Source organism: Perca fluviatilis, chromosome 16, assembly GCF_010015445.1.
Source record: "Perca fluviatilis chromosome 16, GENO_Pfluv_1.0, whole genome shotgun sequence".
NCBI lineage: Eukaryota > Metazoa > Chordata > Actinopteri > Perciformes > Percidae > Perca > Perca fluviatilis.
The window spans coordinates 34,537,543-34,556,616 of NC_053127.1; the positions used below are offsets into that span (position 1 = coordinate 34,537,543).

The 19,074-nt window shown below is 41.3% G+C and overlaps 1 protein-coding gene across 32 annotated transcripts in view; it reads right to left on the reverse strand.

Moving 5' to 3' along the window:
• dlg2 (discs, large homolog 2 (Drosophila)) overlaps positions 1-19,074 on the reverse strand; it is a 245,639-nt gene that overhangs the window by 113,366 nt on the left and 113,199 nt on the right. For 24 of the 32 annotated variants that reach the window (XM_039778365.1, XM_039778362.1, XM_039778358.1 and 21 more), the window contains 3 exons: positions 6,296-6,379; positions 4,934-5,098; positions 2,492-2,551 (listed from right to left, as the gene is read on the reverse strand). In XM_039778365.1, coding sequence (XP_039634299.1) covers positions 2,492-2,551; positions 4,934-5,098; positions 6,296-6,379 — 309 coding nt within the window. The remainder of the gene's footprint in view (positions 1-2,491; positions 2,552-4,933; positions 5,099-6,295; positions 6,380-19,074) is intronic. The other 8 variants (XM_039778361.1, XM_039778354.1, XM_039778376.1 and 5 more) reach the window with 3 other exon arrangements.

Consider the following 19,074-nt stretch of genomic DNA (forward strand, 5'->3'; position numbering starts at 1 on the left):
GGTAGCCTGGTCCTACCAGACTCTCGTACATTTCATTTGTACAGAGAGTCTGGCCACTCTCCATTGACAAGTGTCAAGTTTACAACTATTGGATCTGCCCAGAGCCACTCTGGATCTGCCATAGCCAATCGCTTTGGTCGTGACGTCGGCTTAGCATCTCTAGCGTTCGCCTTAGCCAACTCCTTCACCACTAACGGAGCGAGCTGGAAAATCAAACTTTTCCCGAACTCCGTGGGGAGGAGGGCCACAACATCATGGCCACCAACACAACTCAGCAAAGATCGTTTTTGCTCGGGCTTTAACTTCTGGATATTTGGCAGCGTTGCCACAACGGACCGAGTGGCTTCGCTTGCATCTTTCTCCGCAGCCATAACGGAACTACAACTCAAACTAGCGCACAACCTCAACGTCATCGTTCTCAGCCACTCCCTCTGTTCGCCGATTGGACCGCCAAAGATTTGGCCGGAGAAAACCCAAGAATATACCGCAAACCCAGACGGTGTACTGAAGGAAAATGAAAATTGAGGTCCGGTGGATGAGTGACAAATGCCGGTTCAACAGGTTAGCATGAAATCAAACCGGTTGACACCTTCTGGCAAATTAAAAAGTAGCCTACATGTGCAGACGCCGTCACAGCGCTAAATCCAACTTGTATTGTAAGCAGTGTTGGGCAGTAGCGGTACTAGTTTTACTACTTCTAAATAGTGTTGCAGTTTCTGAATCAAATAGCTTTTCAGTAGCTTCCCTCTTTTATTGATCAAGAAGTGTGGTAGCGTCCACACCAACATACATTTTCCCGAGCATTCTGAATCTCTAGCACAGCGGAGCGCTCTGAAATAAAACAGGATCACTGACACTACTGCCACACAAGGACGAGTCATGTACATTCACAGGCGATTATTTAGCATTTTCGTTTATTCGTCACGCCCCCCCTTTAGTCACAGAAAACGACAGATTTCAAGCCGAGGAAAGAGGTGAGCTGAAAAAGACAAGACAAAGTGTAAACTATCTAAACAAAGAGGTTATGATAAGCTCACTGCAGGTAAATAGTCATGACTTAGAGGTGCATTACCGCTGCTATGTGGTCTGGAGTCGCTACAGCGTCATTATGAATATATTCATATATATTTTCTCATTATTTTTCTCATATTTTCTCATAAGTCTTACGGTCTCACTTATGGTCTCACTTTCATAAATTGAGACAAGTGTGACACCTAGTGGTAAAATTCGGTATACCGGTCCGGTCTGGTGTTTGACCTGATATCAAACCGATTTGACAATGTTTACACCGACCCAAGCCTATGGCATATGTATGGGGACTGATTCCACTGGGGCAGTTGACATGGATATCTCTTTAAGACACATGCTTACACAGGCTTATCAAACTCAGGTGTGTATGGCTTCACTGATAATCAGCTCGCCCAGGTATAGCCCACTACCAAAGCTGACCTATTCAGCGGGTGTGATGTGGCACCCCCTCTCTGCCTGGTGTATTTGAAGGGCACTGTATGGTGTATTGCACAATCGCCTTGGCTATTGCACCCAGGTATAGCCCAATGGGCCACAGGAACACTTTTTCAAACCTTTGCCCCTGGGGCTCAGGCTTTGTGGATGGCCCCTGAGAGTGCCACATCTCTAGCCATGGGGTGCGCCAATCTGCGATTAGCAATAAGCAAGGAGCCCGGGCTCCATCAACCAGGGAAGATAAATACTACCACTGGGGAGTGTTTCAATCAATGGTGCAAGTCGACATCCTCTATCCTGCACAGCCCATGACATCTTCCAGTTTCTCCAGGAAATTTTGGAAGTCTTCCTTAACAATGAGGGGAACGGCCCTCAAATACTAAGGAATTTCTACTCCTGAGCGCGCCCTGGCGGGGAACGTCACCACATGGTATGGAAACAGCACTGAACCGGACTGCAAGGCCCTGCAGAGAGTGGTTCGCTCGGCTGAACATACAATAGGCTGTGTCTATCTTGCCTAAAGGATATTTACACCAGGTGTTGCAAAAAAAGGCTAGGAGATCCAAACCACCTGGTAACAGCCTTTTCTCCCCATATTCTGCTCTATGATGAATCATGCGAGTTAAAGGAGCTGATGGGATTTCATTTAACTGGAATTCTACCTCATACGATTTCATGTGACAAATAAAATTGATTAATTAATTGATACATCATTAACAGAGACAGCTTAACACCAGATTACAGTAACACCACAACAAGTGCATGAAATTTGCTGGCAAGCAAATGGGTCACAAATACGCATGGGTATGACAAGAAAAAGGCAGCGACCAACAAGAAAAGTAAAACTGCTTCTGCAAGCAATGGATTAAAGACAACACCAATGTAAAGTCCATGCAGCCCCGAGGGGACATCAATCATCTGGGTACAAGGACCCAGAAACAAGGTTTGAGTTTTAAATAAAACCAAAAAATACAGGGGATTGAGATTCCCCAGAGGTAAAATAAAAATTAAATTAAATAAAACTTGCCATGTAGTTTGCTGTGGTCACACCCGGGTATGCAAGATCAAAACGGGTAACCAGTGCAGGCTGCAGGTAAGAAATGAAAGACAATATCACTAACCAGTAAAACGAGAGAGAGAGAGAGAGAGAGAGAGAGAGAGAGAGAGAGAGAGAGAGAGAGAGAGAGAGAGGAAGCCTAATGGATCAGGCTAAAAAAAGCATTAGTAATGGTTACCCTGTCACATGTTGAGTGGGAGGAGAAGGGAAACATGTTCAAAGGGGTTAAGATTGAATGGGGATGAGAGGGAGTGGATCTCTCTGGCTTCCTGCATTATTTCTGTCAATGAGGAAGAGCCTCTTACCCAGTGAGAGATATCCCCCTCACAGACTGACTGCACATGCAAAATCTAATTCACTGATCATCACTACAGCACTAATTAAAGACTCAACTGATTTCTGAAGAAAAAAAAGAACTGTGTTGTGTTCACAGCTTGTCAATAAACATATACCAACATTGGCTGAATGACTGTCAATTGTCAACACTCAAACAACTTTGCAACCATAATTAAAAATATAATTCCTGTGATAATTAACACCCATAACGGTGTAGAGACCTGCTAATTTAGCTTTTTCTCACTGTTCGGACCTAATGTTATAAACAGCCTTGTTAAAAAAAACTATAGTAATAACCCAAAACTATAATAATAACCCAAAGGTTAGTTTGAGGTTGTTATAGCCATATCACTGCTGTGTGTTCCATTTACATAAACAATGACCTCATTAACTTTCCAGACAGTTTACAATGTATGACAATGGGTCAGATGTCATGGATAGTCTGCTGAATTACATCACCGCACCAACAGATATTACTTTATGACACAACACAGGAAGAGGGTGTAACAGAGCTAAAGCACCTGACAGTAGATGGTGATAGTGTATGATTTCCAGCATGTCAAAAGGAAACAATGAGAACTAAAGGATCTGGTCTTATATTCAAAGACAAATGCATTAACATCATCTAGCAAAAATACTACAGGAGAAGTACTGTGTTTAATGACATTTGAACATATTGACTTTCTGCCGTAATGCAGCAGGCCATTCCAAAAGTCTTCACTAAATCAAAGCCAAGGCCAAGAGTCCGATTAAATGCATTCTAACCAACCAATCATTTAATACACAACATTTTATTTATGACCAAATCTAATAACTATTTGGAACCATTTTAAGATGGCCAGTGGAAGCAGATGGAATATCAAACAAATCAAAGGAAAAATAAATCTAACCTTAAAGACTATACAGAAAATAGTACTTTTAAAGTAAATTACACCTGAGGGTAATGAAATCATGTTATATATCCTGTAGAATATCTTTCTATGGGGGAAGAGTCACTTCCCTCAACAACAATATTTCCTTTGAACATTATTGAAGAATTATTTTGCTGCATACTTTATGTACCACATCAAATCAGATCCATGTCAAATTATTTCTAATGGTATTTTTATTCCAACAAAACAAATTCATGCCCATGTCTCCACTAACAAGGTTGTTTATGTCATTCCTAAATATATTGAATTTTCACTGAAACAGCAAATGGTTTGCCCAGGATCTTAAACATTGCCTGAAATATACTGCAGCCACAATAAAACTTCTCTTCGTTTCCAACATTGCCCTCTGCTGGCTCAAAACCTAAGTAGAAACACAACCACTTCACAACAAACTCCATCTGCCAGCTGAACCGCCAGCTGATCTTTAACATCACAAACAACGTCAATTATTCAGTAGCTTGCCTTGTACTATGCACCTGACACCTGTGAACACAGCTGAAAAGAGCTTTTTCTCCAACTTTGGACTACATGGAAGCGTGCTCTTTTGTGGGCAGAGAGAGGCACTGAGATGTTAGAGGCTGGACTTTAGGTCAGCATACACATCGGCACGTCATGTATCAGGACAATGCAGAGGGAAAATGTGTGTAAGGAATGATAAAGACAGAGAGTAGGAGGGATGAAGACAGTCATTTCATCTTCTAATGATACATAAAAACTACAAACTGACAACCAGATTATTGCCACCAATGTGTGCTTCTATGGAACAGGAAAGCACATCAAGATAAAAGAAAAGGAAAAACAAAAGCAGAAATCACAGATTGTGAAGCATCAAAAAAATATACTTTTGAAATTGGGCTGAATTCAACCATAATCTACGGTGTACTCAGCAGCACACTGCAAGGTGTTGTTTAGTGTTTTCCTTACATCTGCCAAACAGTAGTATGCATTTATACACAATTAACTATAAAGAAAACTGAGCAGTCCCTGATCATATTTAAGCTAAAAAGACAAACGTAGGAGTGATAGAGACTGAGGGAAGGCCATGTTGGCAGTCATTCATGGTGCTGAATTGGGATAAATGTTTTTTTATGGCAGGTGCAAAAGCCCATACTTAGAATAATGGGAGAGAGTTTGGGGTACTAACCTTGAGAGGAGAGATGTGGGAATGAGACACGTAGCCGTGCACATTCTCGATCTCAGACAGGTTCTTCTCGGAAATGTGCACAAGCTCAGGGGCGCGCACCTCGTTGGTGAGCCGCGGGAATCCATGGTCAAGAGATGGCGAGTCATCTTCTTGGTAGTGGTACTGCTGAAACAGGAAGGGGAGATGGAAAGGTAGAAAGAGAAAAGTATGGGCATTGAGAGAGAAAGAAAGACAAACAAAGAAAAGTGATGAGAAAAAAATAAATAAAAGTATAGGCTTTGTGTTACTGTACTCTGAAAAGGACAGGAGAAAAGCCAAAGAATGATTCATTTTAATAAACTATATAGATTATATTGACAAATTCTAATTCATATCATCATATCCTTTTCTTGGTACGATTTTATATTTTATTTAATATTCTGCTTGTAAAAAAAGGTAAATTAAATTGATGTTTTTAAAATTTTCCTTCATGAAAAACAATGAATCAAAAATTACAATACCAATATGTATAAATATGAAATGTTAATTATATGGGCAGTGTCTTATACAAGTACACCACAAAGTGTACAGTATTGACAAAATCTTATTATTACATCATAAGCTTTACAAAGGTATGCTTTTATTGGAGGGTAATCAGCTTGGATGGTTATCCTGATGTTGTGTTCATCCTCTGCTCACAGACATTTATTACCAGTTAGTAAACACACATTTTATATAGGAAAAACATTTGATAGTATTTTGTGGGATTCTTTATTATGATTTTTTATTTTAAAGTTCACAAAAAGAACTTTTACTTTACTAATACTAGTATATAATTAATACGTATTTGTTTTTCAAACCAGAGTTCTGTCCTGCAGATATTTGAGGACTTCCATTCTTCCTTGGTGTGGGTGTTTTGTGAAATCTGATCCTTACCAATAATCAATCCAGTACTAGAACCTGATAATGTGATTTCCGTAACGTTTAATTTTACATTGACATCCCTGCTAATACCCAACAAAAACAACAGATTTGTATGACACAAAATGGATCCCTGGTTAACATGTAAACCCAGTGTAGACATGAATTATGTCAAAAATAACAATAGCGATAACAGAGATGGTCATGAGAATCAACAATGGCTCTAAAGTGTGTTGTTAGCCAATGAACACAGGGTGCTGTGAATTAGAAATCTAATTTTCGCATTACATTGCAACATGAAGCAATCTTATTTTAACTACATGAGTGATGAAAACTGAAAAATGAATCATGACTTGTCACATATCATGTCAGCAGAATAAATACTCTAGTTGATTACCAGAATGATACTGTATGCAATTTGGATGGGGTGAAAAATACTACCCCCCTCCTCCCCTTTCTCACCCAAGGAGCGTTCGTCAAGGCAGGGTTCATGCAGGGTGGGGGCTGGCCGTTGTGGGGTGACCCCTGTACTGCTGGTGGCCTGTTCTGGAGAGAGCAACAGGACCATATGTAACCACCAAGAGCAAACACAACAGATATGACTAAGAAATGAAGTGCATAAACAACAAATCACGTCCAAAATCCCAAGCATACAAGCAGTCCACCCATACAGAAGCACAAACACCAGCAGGAGGTACTGGCGCTTACAGTACAGTGGGTGTCTCTATTGTTCTGTACTATCACAACAGATGTCAGCTCATGCAGGACAGATGTGGCTAGGGGGATTACAAACTGAAACACACGCAAACACAGAGGTAGTAACAGATGGGTACAGAGCAACGATGATGTCATCCCATGGATATCTCTGTGATAAAGAGTAAACTAAAGCATGACACAATTCTTAGCAAAAATCTACTGTTTCTCTATAGTAGGAAGACAATGGAGAAAGACATATTAGCATTTCAACTTTTAACCAAATAAAATAATGATTACAGCGGCACTCTCACTTTACCATGGTTTCAAGGCAACACTTGGCCAAAACATCTAACAAAAGAAGAAGAGCATGCCTCTCAAAGTCAATTTGTATAGTCTTAGAATGACAGAACAGCAATTAGTAGATACAACAGACTCAGGGAATGAGGGGTTAAACAAACAGAAGAGATCTTCATGCCAAGAGTGTGGCTAGCTGCATTGCTAAGATGAAAACCAATTGTAACGCCCCAGTGATCACAGTTATTTCTGATCATGCCTAAAGGCAGTAATGCAAAGAGATGCATTCTAATGTTAGGAGGATGCAGCTCGGGGCTGGTAATATATCAGCTACCAGTGCTACTAAAATAGAAAAACTGTACATTCTGTAAATGTGCCTGAACTGTATTCTCATGCATGCGTATCTACTGCATAATCCTGTAAGATGTAAGAGAGATAAAAGGGTGAAGTGACAAAGGAACTTAATTCTTAAGAATATATTATCATTTCAGTTCATTCACACTCAACAGGCAAACTCAAATGTGTAAAAAACATAAAAAAGAGCTAAATCTCTTCTTTGTCCTCTTTACAGTTGATAAAAATCTAAACTGTGCATTAGATCCACTGGGACAGGCTGGTTAAACAAATCATTATTTCATGGTCATGACCTCGTCTGACAAAATCAACATAAATACAAGTTAATGACAACAGCTATGCAGGGTAATCGGGTATATCAACTTTAAGTTAGCAACAGATAATTCTCTTCCTAACTTTGCCGCAACACAGTCCCTGCCTGTGACTCAGCATGTACACACACAGCCGGTGGTCACCTATACTCTGTTTTAATGCAGTCAAATTCACCATATAGTTTTTTTCATTTACATATTTTCCTGTTTCTGCTGTCAGACAACTCAACAAGTATGAAACAGTTAGTTAATCGTGGCCCATTAACACTTCACAAAATAATTATTTTTTGAAATCTATCAAAATAAACATAAATCCAGGTTGATGACAGCTCTGGGGTCTCATTTATAAACGTGGTGTACGCACACAAAATTGGAATTGGCGAAGCAGATGGTGAGGTGGTGAACTGAATTCAGACTGCAGAAAGTAAATGGGAATATCTATAAAAGTAAAAAAAATAAAAGTATTGATGCCTCACGCACATTTTTTCACTCCATATCATCCACGTTACCATGAAGATGAAATCTAGCAGTGTCTTTTCAATCTAGTTTTATTTGTGCTTGTACTGAGTGATAACTGTTCCATAAACACCTCCAACTCAAATCTTAAATAAAATGTGTTCTTAATGTTTAATCGGCATCTCGCCGTCACATTGTCTGCTACGGAGCGTTATCAGTCCGAACTGAAATACTGTCCGTGACAAAACCTGCATGAAGAAAAGTATGTTTGCCTATAACACTTTCTATCGTCTTCAAATTGTATCTCTGGGTGGGGGTACCACTAGTTGATGCTGTGATTTTGGCAAGGTGTTAACAATCACAAATTGTTGTAAACATATAAATACTGCGGTGACCCCGTGCGTAATGCTGCATGATGGCACTGCTGGCCCTGCAGGAGGACTACGCCAATGGAAGAATCAGGAGAGAAAGACTTCAGGGACCATGACCATGACTGGCTAATATGCCGATTTAGATTCCCTAAAGCTGAGCTCTTGGATCTATGTACTGAATTGGGTCCAGTAGAGAGGGCAACACGCCAGAACCGTGCCATCCCGGTCCAAATAGGCTAAAGGTCCTCGCCACTCTGGGGGCAACCAGCTGTTTCCAGAGGGAAATATCAGACAGCTAAGTGATTTTTTAATAAATACAGTGCCTTGCGAAAGTATTCGGCCCCCTTGAACTTTTCGACCTTTTGCCACATTTCAGGCTTCAAACATAAAGATATAAAACTGTAATTTTTTGTGAAGAATCAACAACAAGTGGGACACAATAATGAAGTGGAACGAAATTTATTGGATATTTCAAACTTTTTTAAGAAATAAAAAACTGAAAAATTGGGCGTGCAAAATTATTCAGCCCCTTTACTTTCAGTGCAGCAAACTCTCTCCAGAAGTTCAGTGAGGATCTCTGAATGATCCAATGTTGACCTAAATGACTAATGATGATAAATAGAATCCACCTGTGTGTAATCAAGTCTCCGTATAAACGTAGCGCTCTGTGATAGTCTCAGAGGTCCGTGTAAAGCGCAGAGAGCATCATGAAGAACAAGGAACACACCAGGCAGGTCCGAGATACTGTTGTGGAGAAGTTTAAAGCCGGATTTGGATACAAAAAGATTTCCCAAGTTTTAAACATCCCAAGGAGCACTGTGCAAGCGATAATATTGAAATGGAAGGAGTGTCAGACCACTGCAAATCTACGAAGACCCGGCCATCCCTCTAAACTTTCAGCTCATACAAGGAGAAGACTGATCAGAGATGCAGCCAAGAGGCCCATGATCACTCTGGATGAACTGCAGAGATCTACAGCTGAGGCGGGAGACTCTGTCCATAGGACAACAATCAGTCGTATACTGCACAAACCTGGCCTTTATGGAAGAGTGGCAAGAAGAAAGCCATTTCTTAAAGATATCCATAAAAAGTGTCGTTTAAAGTTTGCCACAAGCCACCTGGGAGACCAAACATGTGGAAGAAGGTGCTGTGGTCAGATGAAACCAAAATCGAACTTTTTGGCAACAATGCAAAATGTTATGTTTGGCGTAAAAGCAACACAGCTCATCACCCTGAACACACCATCCCCACTGTCAAACATGGTGGTGGCAGCATCATGGTTTGGGCCTGCTTTTCTTCAGCAGGGACAGGGAAGATGGTTAAAATTGATGGGAAGATGGATGGAGCCAAATACAGGACCATTCTGGAAGAAAACCTGATGGAGTCTGCAAAAGACCTGAGACTGGGACGGAGATTTGTCTTCCAACAAGACAATGATCCAGAACATAAAGCAAAATCTACAATGGAATGGTTCACAAATAAACATATCCAGGTGTTAGAATGGCCAAGTCAAAGTCCAGACCTGAATCCAATCGAGAATCTGTGGAAAGAACTGAAAACTGCTGTTCACAAACGCTCTCCATCCAACCTCACTGAGCTTGAGCTGTTTTGCAAGGAGGAATTGGCAAAAATTTCAGTCTCTCGATGTGCAAAACTGATAGAGACATACCCCAAGCGACTTACAGCTGTAATCGCAGCAAAAGGTGGCGCTACAAAGTATTAACTGAAGGGGGCTGAATAATTTTGCACACCCAATTTTTCAGTTTTTTGATTTGTTAAAAAGGTTTGAAATATCCAATAAATTTCGTTCCACTTCATGATTGTGTCCCACTTGTTGTTGATTCTTCACAAAAAATTACAGTTTTATATCTTTATGTTTGAAGCCTGAAATGTGGCAAAAGGTCGAAAAGTTCAAGGGGGCCGAATACTTTCGCAAGGCACTGTATATGAATAATATAGTAATATAGGCTAGGTCTGGTATATCGAAGCTGTCCCCGAGTGCCGTAATGCCTGCCGTTTTGGACGTCTGAGAAGTTTTTTGCTTTTTCTCCGCCAGTCATCATGATTCAGTGTAACAACTGCCAGGGTCATTAACATACTGATCAGCATTCACGAGGTGCTTTGCATTGACTATATATGGTTAAAAATGGGCGTGTTCCGGGGCGGGATAAGAGGCTGATCCATGTACGCACACTTGTAGGTAGTAATGGGCGATAGAAACGATATGCAATATAAACGATACAAAATTGGTCTACGATAGATATTTTAATTATATTGCACTATCGCGATAATGCATGTTGATGACGAAACCTACCCGTGAAAGTTAGATCCACGAGATGCAACGCTTCATTGTCATCTTGAGTAAACATGGCTGAAAGCGAAATGGAGGAGCTGGTGAAAAAGACCGGTGCAACATCCATTATTTGGACTTCCCCGCTGAACATACGGCCGTATGTGTGTGTGTGTGTGTGTGTGTGTGTGTGCGTGTGCGTGTGCGTGTGTACAAGTGTGCTCAAATGCGTTACATTAGGCTGCAGGTCAGAAACTTTGTTTGAAATATGTTTTTATTTAAAGTATGTGTGCATCTTTGCCTACAGTGTCTGTTCCTTAACTAAACAGACACCAGTTTTTCCTGTTCTCTGCATCTGGGGTGGCATTTAAGAACCGAGGACTTAAACTAACTAAGTGTAGTGCCTTTTAGAATTGTTTGCACTGAAGGAAAGAAACCCAATACTTTAAGCTTTTTCTTTGTTAAAGTCTCTGCAACTAGTCTACTTGAATTTTATTTATCTGCAACATTATGTTGTATAATTACAGTTTTGCCCAATAAATGTTCTCAAAACTACATACTATGTTTCTTTCTCTTTAAAAAAAATAATACATTTAGCATTTTGGCTTTCCTTAGGGTCTATGTAACCTGGTCTGAAATGGTTCTATTATAATTTATATATCGTGATATATATCGTTATCACAAGAGGCTGCGATGTATATCGCAATATGGATTTTAGGCCATATCGCCCATCCCTACTTGTAGGTAATCTCTGATTTAAAAAGGGAACATTGCTTACAGATGTGTGTACACATGGTTTTATAAATCTGACTTTTTTTTGGTGTATGCCATTTTGGGCTTTTGGGTTTTTAAAGATTTATAAATGAGACCCCTGGTGTCTATTCAGATATATTGGCATTTCAAATTAATGATCACAGAGAAAGTTAGAGATGACTAAAGTAGTAGTTATACCCAATATGTCCCTGAGCTATGACAGCACAAAGATTGAGATGGGAGACCGTGAAGAAGATGACAAATGAAACACCTGCTTGAAACCGTGCCATAAGGCATTGGCCATGGCTGACAAGTAGCTGCCCTCAAAGTCAGACCTCGGTACCATCTGGTGCCAGGGCACTCTGGTGTCACCACTCTGGCAGCCGCTCCATCTTGCAACTACATCAACAGCCTCAGAGGCAGGAAGACGTGGAGCAGCCTAAGGTGCCATACTGGATGAATGAACGTAGCCACCAGGGAGAACACTGTGCAATATTCTTGTTAGCGAACAGGTTAGCTATTGGCTGACCAAAAACGCTGCCATATTGATGCAACTTGGTCAGGAAGGGAGTCCACTCCCTGGGAGACTTGGGAATGTGCCAGTCTATATTGTAGAGATAAGAGTTTGTAGTGAAGAAAGCCTTTTTAGCAACCCACCAGTGGCGGATGACCTCATTTATTTTACTTGCATTTGGCAAGTGGCTGGTGCTCATTTTGGACCATGCTCACAGCGTTCTCATTTTGGTGTCACTACAACAACCAAAGTGTTGTCAGTAACCGTTTACTGATGGCAGATTTTAAAAGTGGACATACGGGGGGGAAACAACTCGCCCTGAAGCCGCTTTCTCTCCTATGCTGGAAAAAAGTAACCAGAGAATGATGCCATGCTTCAGCGAAAAAATTTCACATGACAGAATCATCGCCAATTATGTGTGTGGGGGCCCGATTGTGCGCTCCCTCAGTTAGCGTACAAGCAAAGGTGGTGGAATAATGGAAATGGAGAGAGAAAAAAACTTGCCTTTAGCCTCCAGTATGGGAAAAAACTAACTGGAGAATGACATCACACTCCGGTGATGAAACCTTCCTTGAATCTCGGCAGATTCATAACGTATTATCCCTGTGGTCCCCCATCCTAGGTGGGCTGCTTCTCCAACATAAACACGTGACTGAGATCATATTCTGATGCCCCAAGTGTGGGTAAGACACAGCGAGTGGGGAGTTTGGGAGAGAAAACATAATGATAAGAAGGCAGGAAGCCCATGTGGGCTGAACGCATATTACCTTGACTGCTGTTGACTGAGCCAGTGAGGGTGGTGTTGCAAGCTAGTGCTAAACCAGATTATCATGTCATGATGCAGCTATATATATATATATATATATATATATATATATATATATATATATATATATATATATACACTGTATATATCATCTGACCATATATGCAGTCTCCCTGTTTCACGCACCACCACGTGCACTTCACCCTTTTCATGTTTCTCTCCCTCTGTCTGTATGTCGCTCTTCTACTTAGTTGTGCTGTTGACACATTTATCATGAGAGTGTATCACTTCAACAAAAAATTGCCAGAATTGAGCTTTTCAACTTTTGTGTAACTTTCTTTAACATTTTTAAAATCTTGATTGAATACACGTGTATGTTCAACTTCACATTTCACTGCATCGAAAATCATTGCCTTGTCTCAATTCAGAGGGAAGGCAGTTTCTAGCAGTAGTTGCTGAATTCATACTAGGTCAACTAGAGTGAGTAACTTCCATGCAGTTTTATGACAGTGCCCCCACCCCACGTCCTCAGTGTCCACGAGACTGGTCCTCTAGTACAGTGGTTCCCAACCTTTTTTCCTTGGCGCCCCCCCTACTTATGTCTAAGAAAAGCTGAGCCCCCCCTCCCCGTAACTGAAGTTGAGGTAACTCTCGAGATAGTGCCTTACTTTCTTTTTTGATACAGAGGAGTTATCAGCACTTTTACGTTTCTCCGCCATGTTTCATTCATAAAATAGTGATGCCGTGGGGGCAGGAAAGACGAGGATGATAGCAGCTAGCAGCTGACCTGATGACAGCAAGAGTCCCAGGTTAAGAGGTCCCGGAGGTTTGGCCTACTAAGTAGCCAGCCTACAATTTTAAGCGAGACCAAAATGTATAGTTTTCATACAGACTTTTGTATACATTATATATTCTAGTGTATTATCATAATTCGTTTAAATATTTTTTTTTTTTTACCTCAACCTTAAACCAGATAAAGGCTTGCGCCCCCCCCTGTGATCTTTGCCGCCCCCCTAAGGGGTGCCCGGACCCCAGGTTGGGAACCACTGCTCTAGTACACCACTGTCCATTATCACCATTACATGCTTTGCTTTGGCCTAAACCTAATCCTGATTCCAACCTTTACATGCAACATAAATGTAAAAGACAAATTAACTTCCTGACAATGTGAGAACCAGCAAACTAACTGCAGTCAGAGAAATGACTTATTATAAGTCTCAACATATTCAATCAGATTCTTCTAAACATAGCTGCAACAATATACACAAACAGACACACACAGACACACAGTACATTGTGCACTTGCTTGTTCTCAGCCATCCTTCCAACAGACGAGAACACGAGGAGGCCAGAAGCAGTGTCTGTCTGCTGTAGGGCTGTATAGGCAGTTCCCAAACACAGATGCTGTTTCCACTGGGATGTTGCTACAGGGGGAAGGAGGCAGGTGTCTGCAGCTACTACTGCTGTTTGGCTTACCATAGCAAAATTAATAGGCGAGAGAAGAGGATCTAAATATAGAAACTAAAAGCACACCATAGCTGAAACTATACTCTTCTTCCCAGTTACATTGTTGAATTGCTGCTCCCTATAAGCCAGAGCACAGCCTCAGAACCTTAGACCCGGCTTAAAACTAAAGGTGACCGGGCTATTGCAGTGTGGGCCCTTTAGCTCTGGTACTCCCTGCCTGAAGCTTTGAGACTTGCAGAGTCTGTCCCATTTCCACCTGGTATTGTCATCTGTCCTTGAATGATCCGATCACAGGTGGACAGCTCTAAATACAGGTGGAAATGCCCCCAGGACACATTGAGGACACATTGAGATCCGATCACTCAGACCACATTCAGAGGTGGTAGCAGTGGCATCTGTTTACCTTTATTTAATATAAAACAATCCAATAAAATCATTAAGGAAAGGCTTAGAGCTTAAACTACTGTACCAATCCCAGGCCTTTTGACCGCAAGCCTGGGAGAAGCCCAGTGACCTACAATACACTGTGTGAGAGAAGCATTACAGCACAGGGTAACATCACCCATGCTCTGGTTACACAACCATATTAAAGGAGTGTGGAGCACTACTGGAGCATTGTTTGATGTGAATGAAGCCTGGGGTGAGAATAAATTATTTTCTTATAATTTCCTTTTCATTTGTGTCCATAAGCTTACTGTGAACTACTGTTCTGCTTATTTGGCTTGCAAAGATGTAATGGAGTTGAGACAAAGCATAATAACTGTGACACAAAAAGGTTCCAGTAGATGACATAACCCGTAAACTAGTAGCAAGCTAATAAATGCAGGCTAAATGATACAATTGTCCAAAAGGGGCTCTCCACTCACAACCAGGACCAATAAAATCAGACAAGAACAATGGGGGAGGTGTCTGCTTCATGATGTGGAGATCATTCTACAGCCTGTTCTCCTAACCCAGAGCACCTTATAATTGGATGCCGTCCTTATTATCGCCCAAGGGAGACGCCTACACCAATCAAGCCCTGGACGAGCTGTATGCAGCTGTCTACAGGACAGACACCTACAGTAACAGCTGGAGGCTACTTTTTCAAATCCTTCATCATCTCCTCTCTTTCTGACTCACTGGACCCACTACCATTAGCATACTGGCCAAACTAACGCCATCACCCTAGATTTCCACACTACCCGCTCCCACCTGGACCAGAGGAACACTTTTGTGAGATGGCTGTTCATATACTATAGTTCAGAATTAATCTCTAATGTGCCCTCCAAGCTCTTCATTTAGCTCAGAGACCTGGGACTCAACACCACCCTCTGTGACTGGATCTTGAACTTCCTGATGGAACAACAACCTCCATCTCAACGCCAGCAAAACCAATGAGCTGATTGTGGACTACAAGAAACAACAGAGAGTAGGACATGGCCTCATCAACCTCAATGGAACTGCGGTGGAGAGAGTCAGCAGCTTCAAGTTCCTCAGTATTCACATTAGTGAGGACCAGTGTTGGCCAGTAACGCATTACTTTAATATTATCACTTTCCACAGTAATGAGTAGTGTAAGGGATTCCAATTTCCAAAACAGTAATTATATTACAGGTACTAATCCAAGTAATGCTGCGTTACCCGGGATTAGTTTTTTTGTCCCAGGTAGGCTTTCTTATATGATGACGTGACATGTGCGCTTGTCGTCATATAGCGCGCTGCAGGTCACGTCACATCAGCTACTAGCCAAAAAGCTAAACGAAGGATGACGGAGAGAGGAACACTTTCAACAGCTGGAAGCACTGTCATTATATAAAGGCTCTGATCCATCCAACATGTCGGTGTGAGCAAAGCAGAGCAGCGTCCCTCTCCTTCTCGCTTGTACAGAGTTACTTTGGTGATGAGAATCAGCGTCGCTAGGTCCTCTTCATAATGTAAGCCTATGTGAAACTCGACTTAATAGGCCTATGTAAATGTGTGATAGTCTTCGTAACATACAGTTACAGCCGGAATGCAGAATGTTTGAAGTTCTGCAGTTTGGCTAAATGTTGGCTAACGAGTAACGTAAATAATTCCTTTTGAAACTAAGTAATAAGTAAAATAATATTATTACTTTTTTAAGGAGTAATAAGTAAAGAGTAACATATTAAGCTCCCTGAGTAACTTGCCCAACACTGGTGAGGACCTGACCTGGAGTCATCACAAAGACAGTGAGACAGATCTTCCTCCGCAGGCGGATGACGTTCAACATGGATCCAGGACACTCTGCAACTTTTACAGGTGGTACAAGGCTCTATAGAGGGGGATGAAAACAGCACAGCACATCACCAGGACGGAGCTGCCATCCATGGAGGATCTCACCCAGCAGTGCAGAGACCCCAATCACCCCAACCACAAAGCGTTCTGCTTGCTTGTCTGGCAGACAGTACCACATCTGGTCCTGCACCACCAGGCTTCATCCCACAGGCCATAAGACTACTGAACTCTTGAGCTCGCCACTATGTCAATTGCACCATATTGATACATTAATGTCACTTTATACTACACTACTTTATACTACTGCCATTTCCACAGATGCAGCCACCTGGAACTTCCCGTTCCTCCGTGATGAGGCCCAGGCAGCCTAGGCGCCATGTGTGGAAACCAGTAGCAACGGTTTATTTATCCACCAGGAGGAGATGTGAATATGGAAGCTGAAATCAGCTGTTCGTATCATATTTTACGTGTACGAGTGAGGGTGCGTCCCACACAGAGCATACTTTTTATGATTAGCCTATTATCTTATCATGATCATACCATGACGATCAGTGTTGGGAGTAACGGCGTTTAAGTATAACGGCGTTACTAATGGCGTTATTTATTCAGTAACGGAGTAATCTAATTAATTACTTTTCCCATCGTTGCACTGGGAAGTTTTGAGTGTCAACGACTTCATTTCCTGTATTCAGACACACTTTTATGCACCAATTTACGCAAGCAAAGTTATCATTACTGAGAATGTAAAGTGGCGCGTTACTACAATTTGGTTGAATGAAGCGCGAGGTGTTAAAACAAGCAACGCTCGATTTTTCGGGTCAGCAACAGGTGACCAAGGCCGAGCTGAACACATCAATCAGTTAATATAAACATCTTTGACGTTAAAGATGTTATAGAACGTAATAGCGTTATAGAACATAAAAAATAACATCACAGTTACTTTGCTGAGTAACTAATTACTTTTACAATGTGGTAACTGTGGTAACTAACTCAATTACTTTTTGGGAGAAGTAATTTGTAACTGTAACTAATTACTTTTTTAAAGTAAGATGACCAACACTGATGACGATCAGGTCATGAAAATATTATGCTTTTTATATTAAGCGTTTTGTAAAACACTGATACAGATCTTTTGAGAAGCTGACTTTATCTGCAGTGGTACAGTAACAGGCCAGGACAAACTGACACAATGTTTTTTACACAAAGTAAAACAAATTTGATGTATTGTGTTTGCCAAATTTACAAGGCACAAATAATTACAAATTACTCGCAGACAGCATTTCACAAACTTTATGAAGTTTCCTCCTAACAGACAGTGTGAAAGATATTTTGCGCTTGCAAAGTAAACCTGCGGTTAAAGAAGTTGTCAAGCTTGCCTCTCTATTCTAATGTCTATCAGCTTCACATTTTCACCTCTCTTCAGGTGAGAGAGATTATATTATATTACTGAGCCTAAACACTTTATTAGCATTACAATGATCCTTTTTGTTCACACTTAATGGACCATCCATGTGCCACAGGTCTCCCTGCCCCCTCTGAGTGTAAGCAGCTTTTATGTCACTGAGATGGTGCAGACCGCAGAGAGTGTTAAAAGCACTGCGTATATACACATAAAAACTGCAGAGCAAAAATGTTTAGAGGTCATAGAAAATCAGTCAAACCCATGGACAGCTTCAGGGCTGGAGGGAGAGATGGTGGGAGAGACAGACCAAGACATCAAGAAATGTCGATGTGGTGGAATAATGTCGCCATAAAACATGGAGTATTAGGTTTGATTATTTCCCTCAGTGTTAAAGGGGTGACAGAATGATTATATAGCGTATTTCACACTGTTCCTTAAAGATGCAGTAGGTAAGTCTTATCTATCTGCCTGTCAATCACTGCTCAGGCACATACACGCATATATAGCATTCTCCCCTCCCCCCTCCCCGCGCACGAGCTGCAGAAAGGTTTCCCAAAACTCCGGTGAATATTGGAGAGGCTTTTCAGAGGTGGCGTGAGCTCCGGGATTTTAAAGATCTGAAGAACGATGCAGATGTAGCCACATTTCTTCTTGACAGGTAACATAATTACCATAAATTTATTTTTCACTTGGTTATTAGTAGTCAAAAGTCCACAAAGCTATGTTGGTGAGGATGATAGTAACGTTTGCACAGTGGTCGGTCTGATATGATGCTGAAATGGCTAACGTTAGCTTGCTAGTTAGCATCGTTTTACGGTTGGTGAGTAAACACTGTGTTAGTGTTTGGATATTGAAAATGTCGTCTGTCTGACATGCCGTTAGTTCTGTCAAACTCCGTTGTGTGGGAGGGGCTTAGGAGACGGTTTGGTCTGCAGCAGAAAGGGGGAGGGACTGAGAAGTTGTCGATGTTCAAATTTGTTGGCAAAGTCCTGGATCTTCACAATCTTACCTACAGCAGCTTTAAGGTCTCCTAATATGGTATGTAACATTGGTTGGGCTGAAAATTGCCCAACTGCTATTTTATGGGCCCTTAACTGCCCTGTGAATATGGCCCTATTTGTAAGAAGAGCTTTTCTTCCAAATATGGTATGCTCATGAATATTTAAATGAGCTGCCAATGATTGGTTTGGGCGAATCACATACAAATACACTGGAGACGAGACAGCAGGTCTCATATTTCAGACACTGCAAATATATATACATTGTTTGTCTGCTATTTCGTTATTAAATTCACTTCTGAGACTTTTATGCGAGAAATCAACTATATAA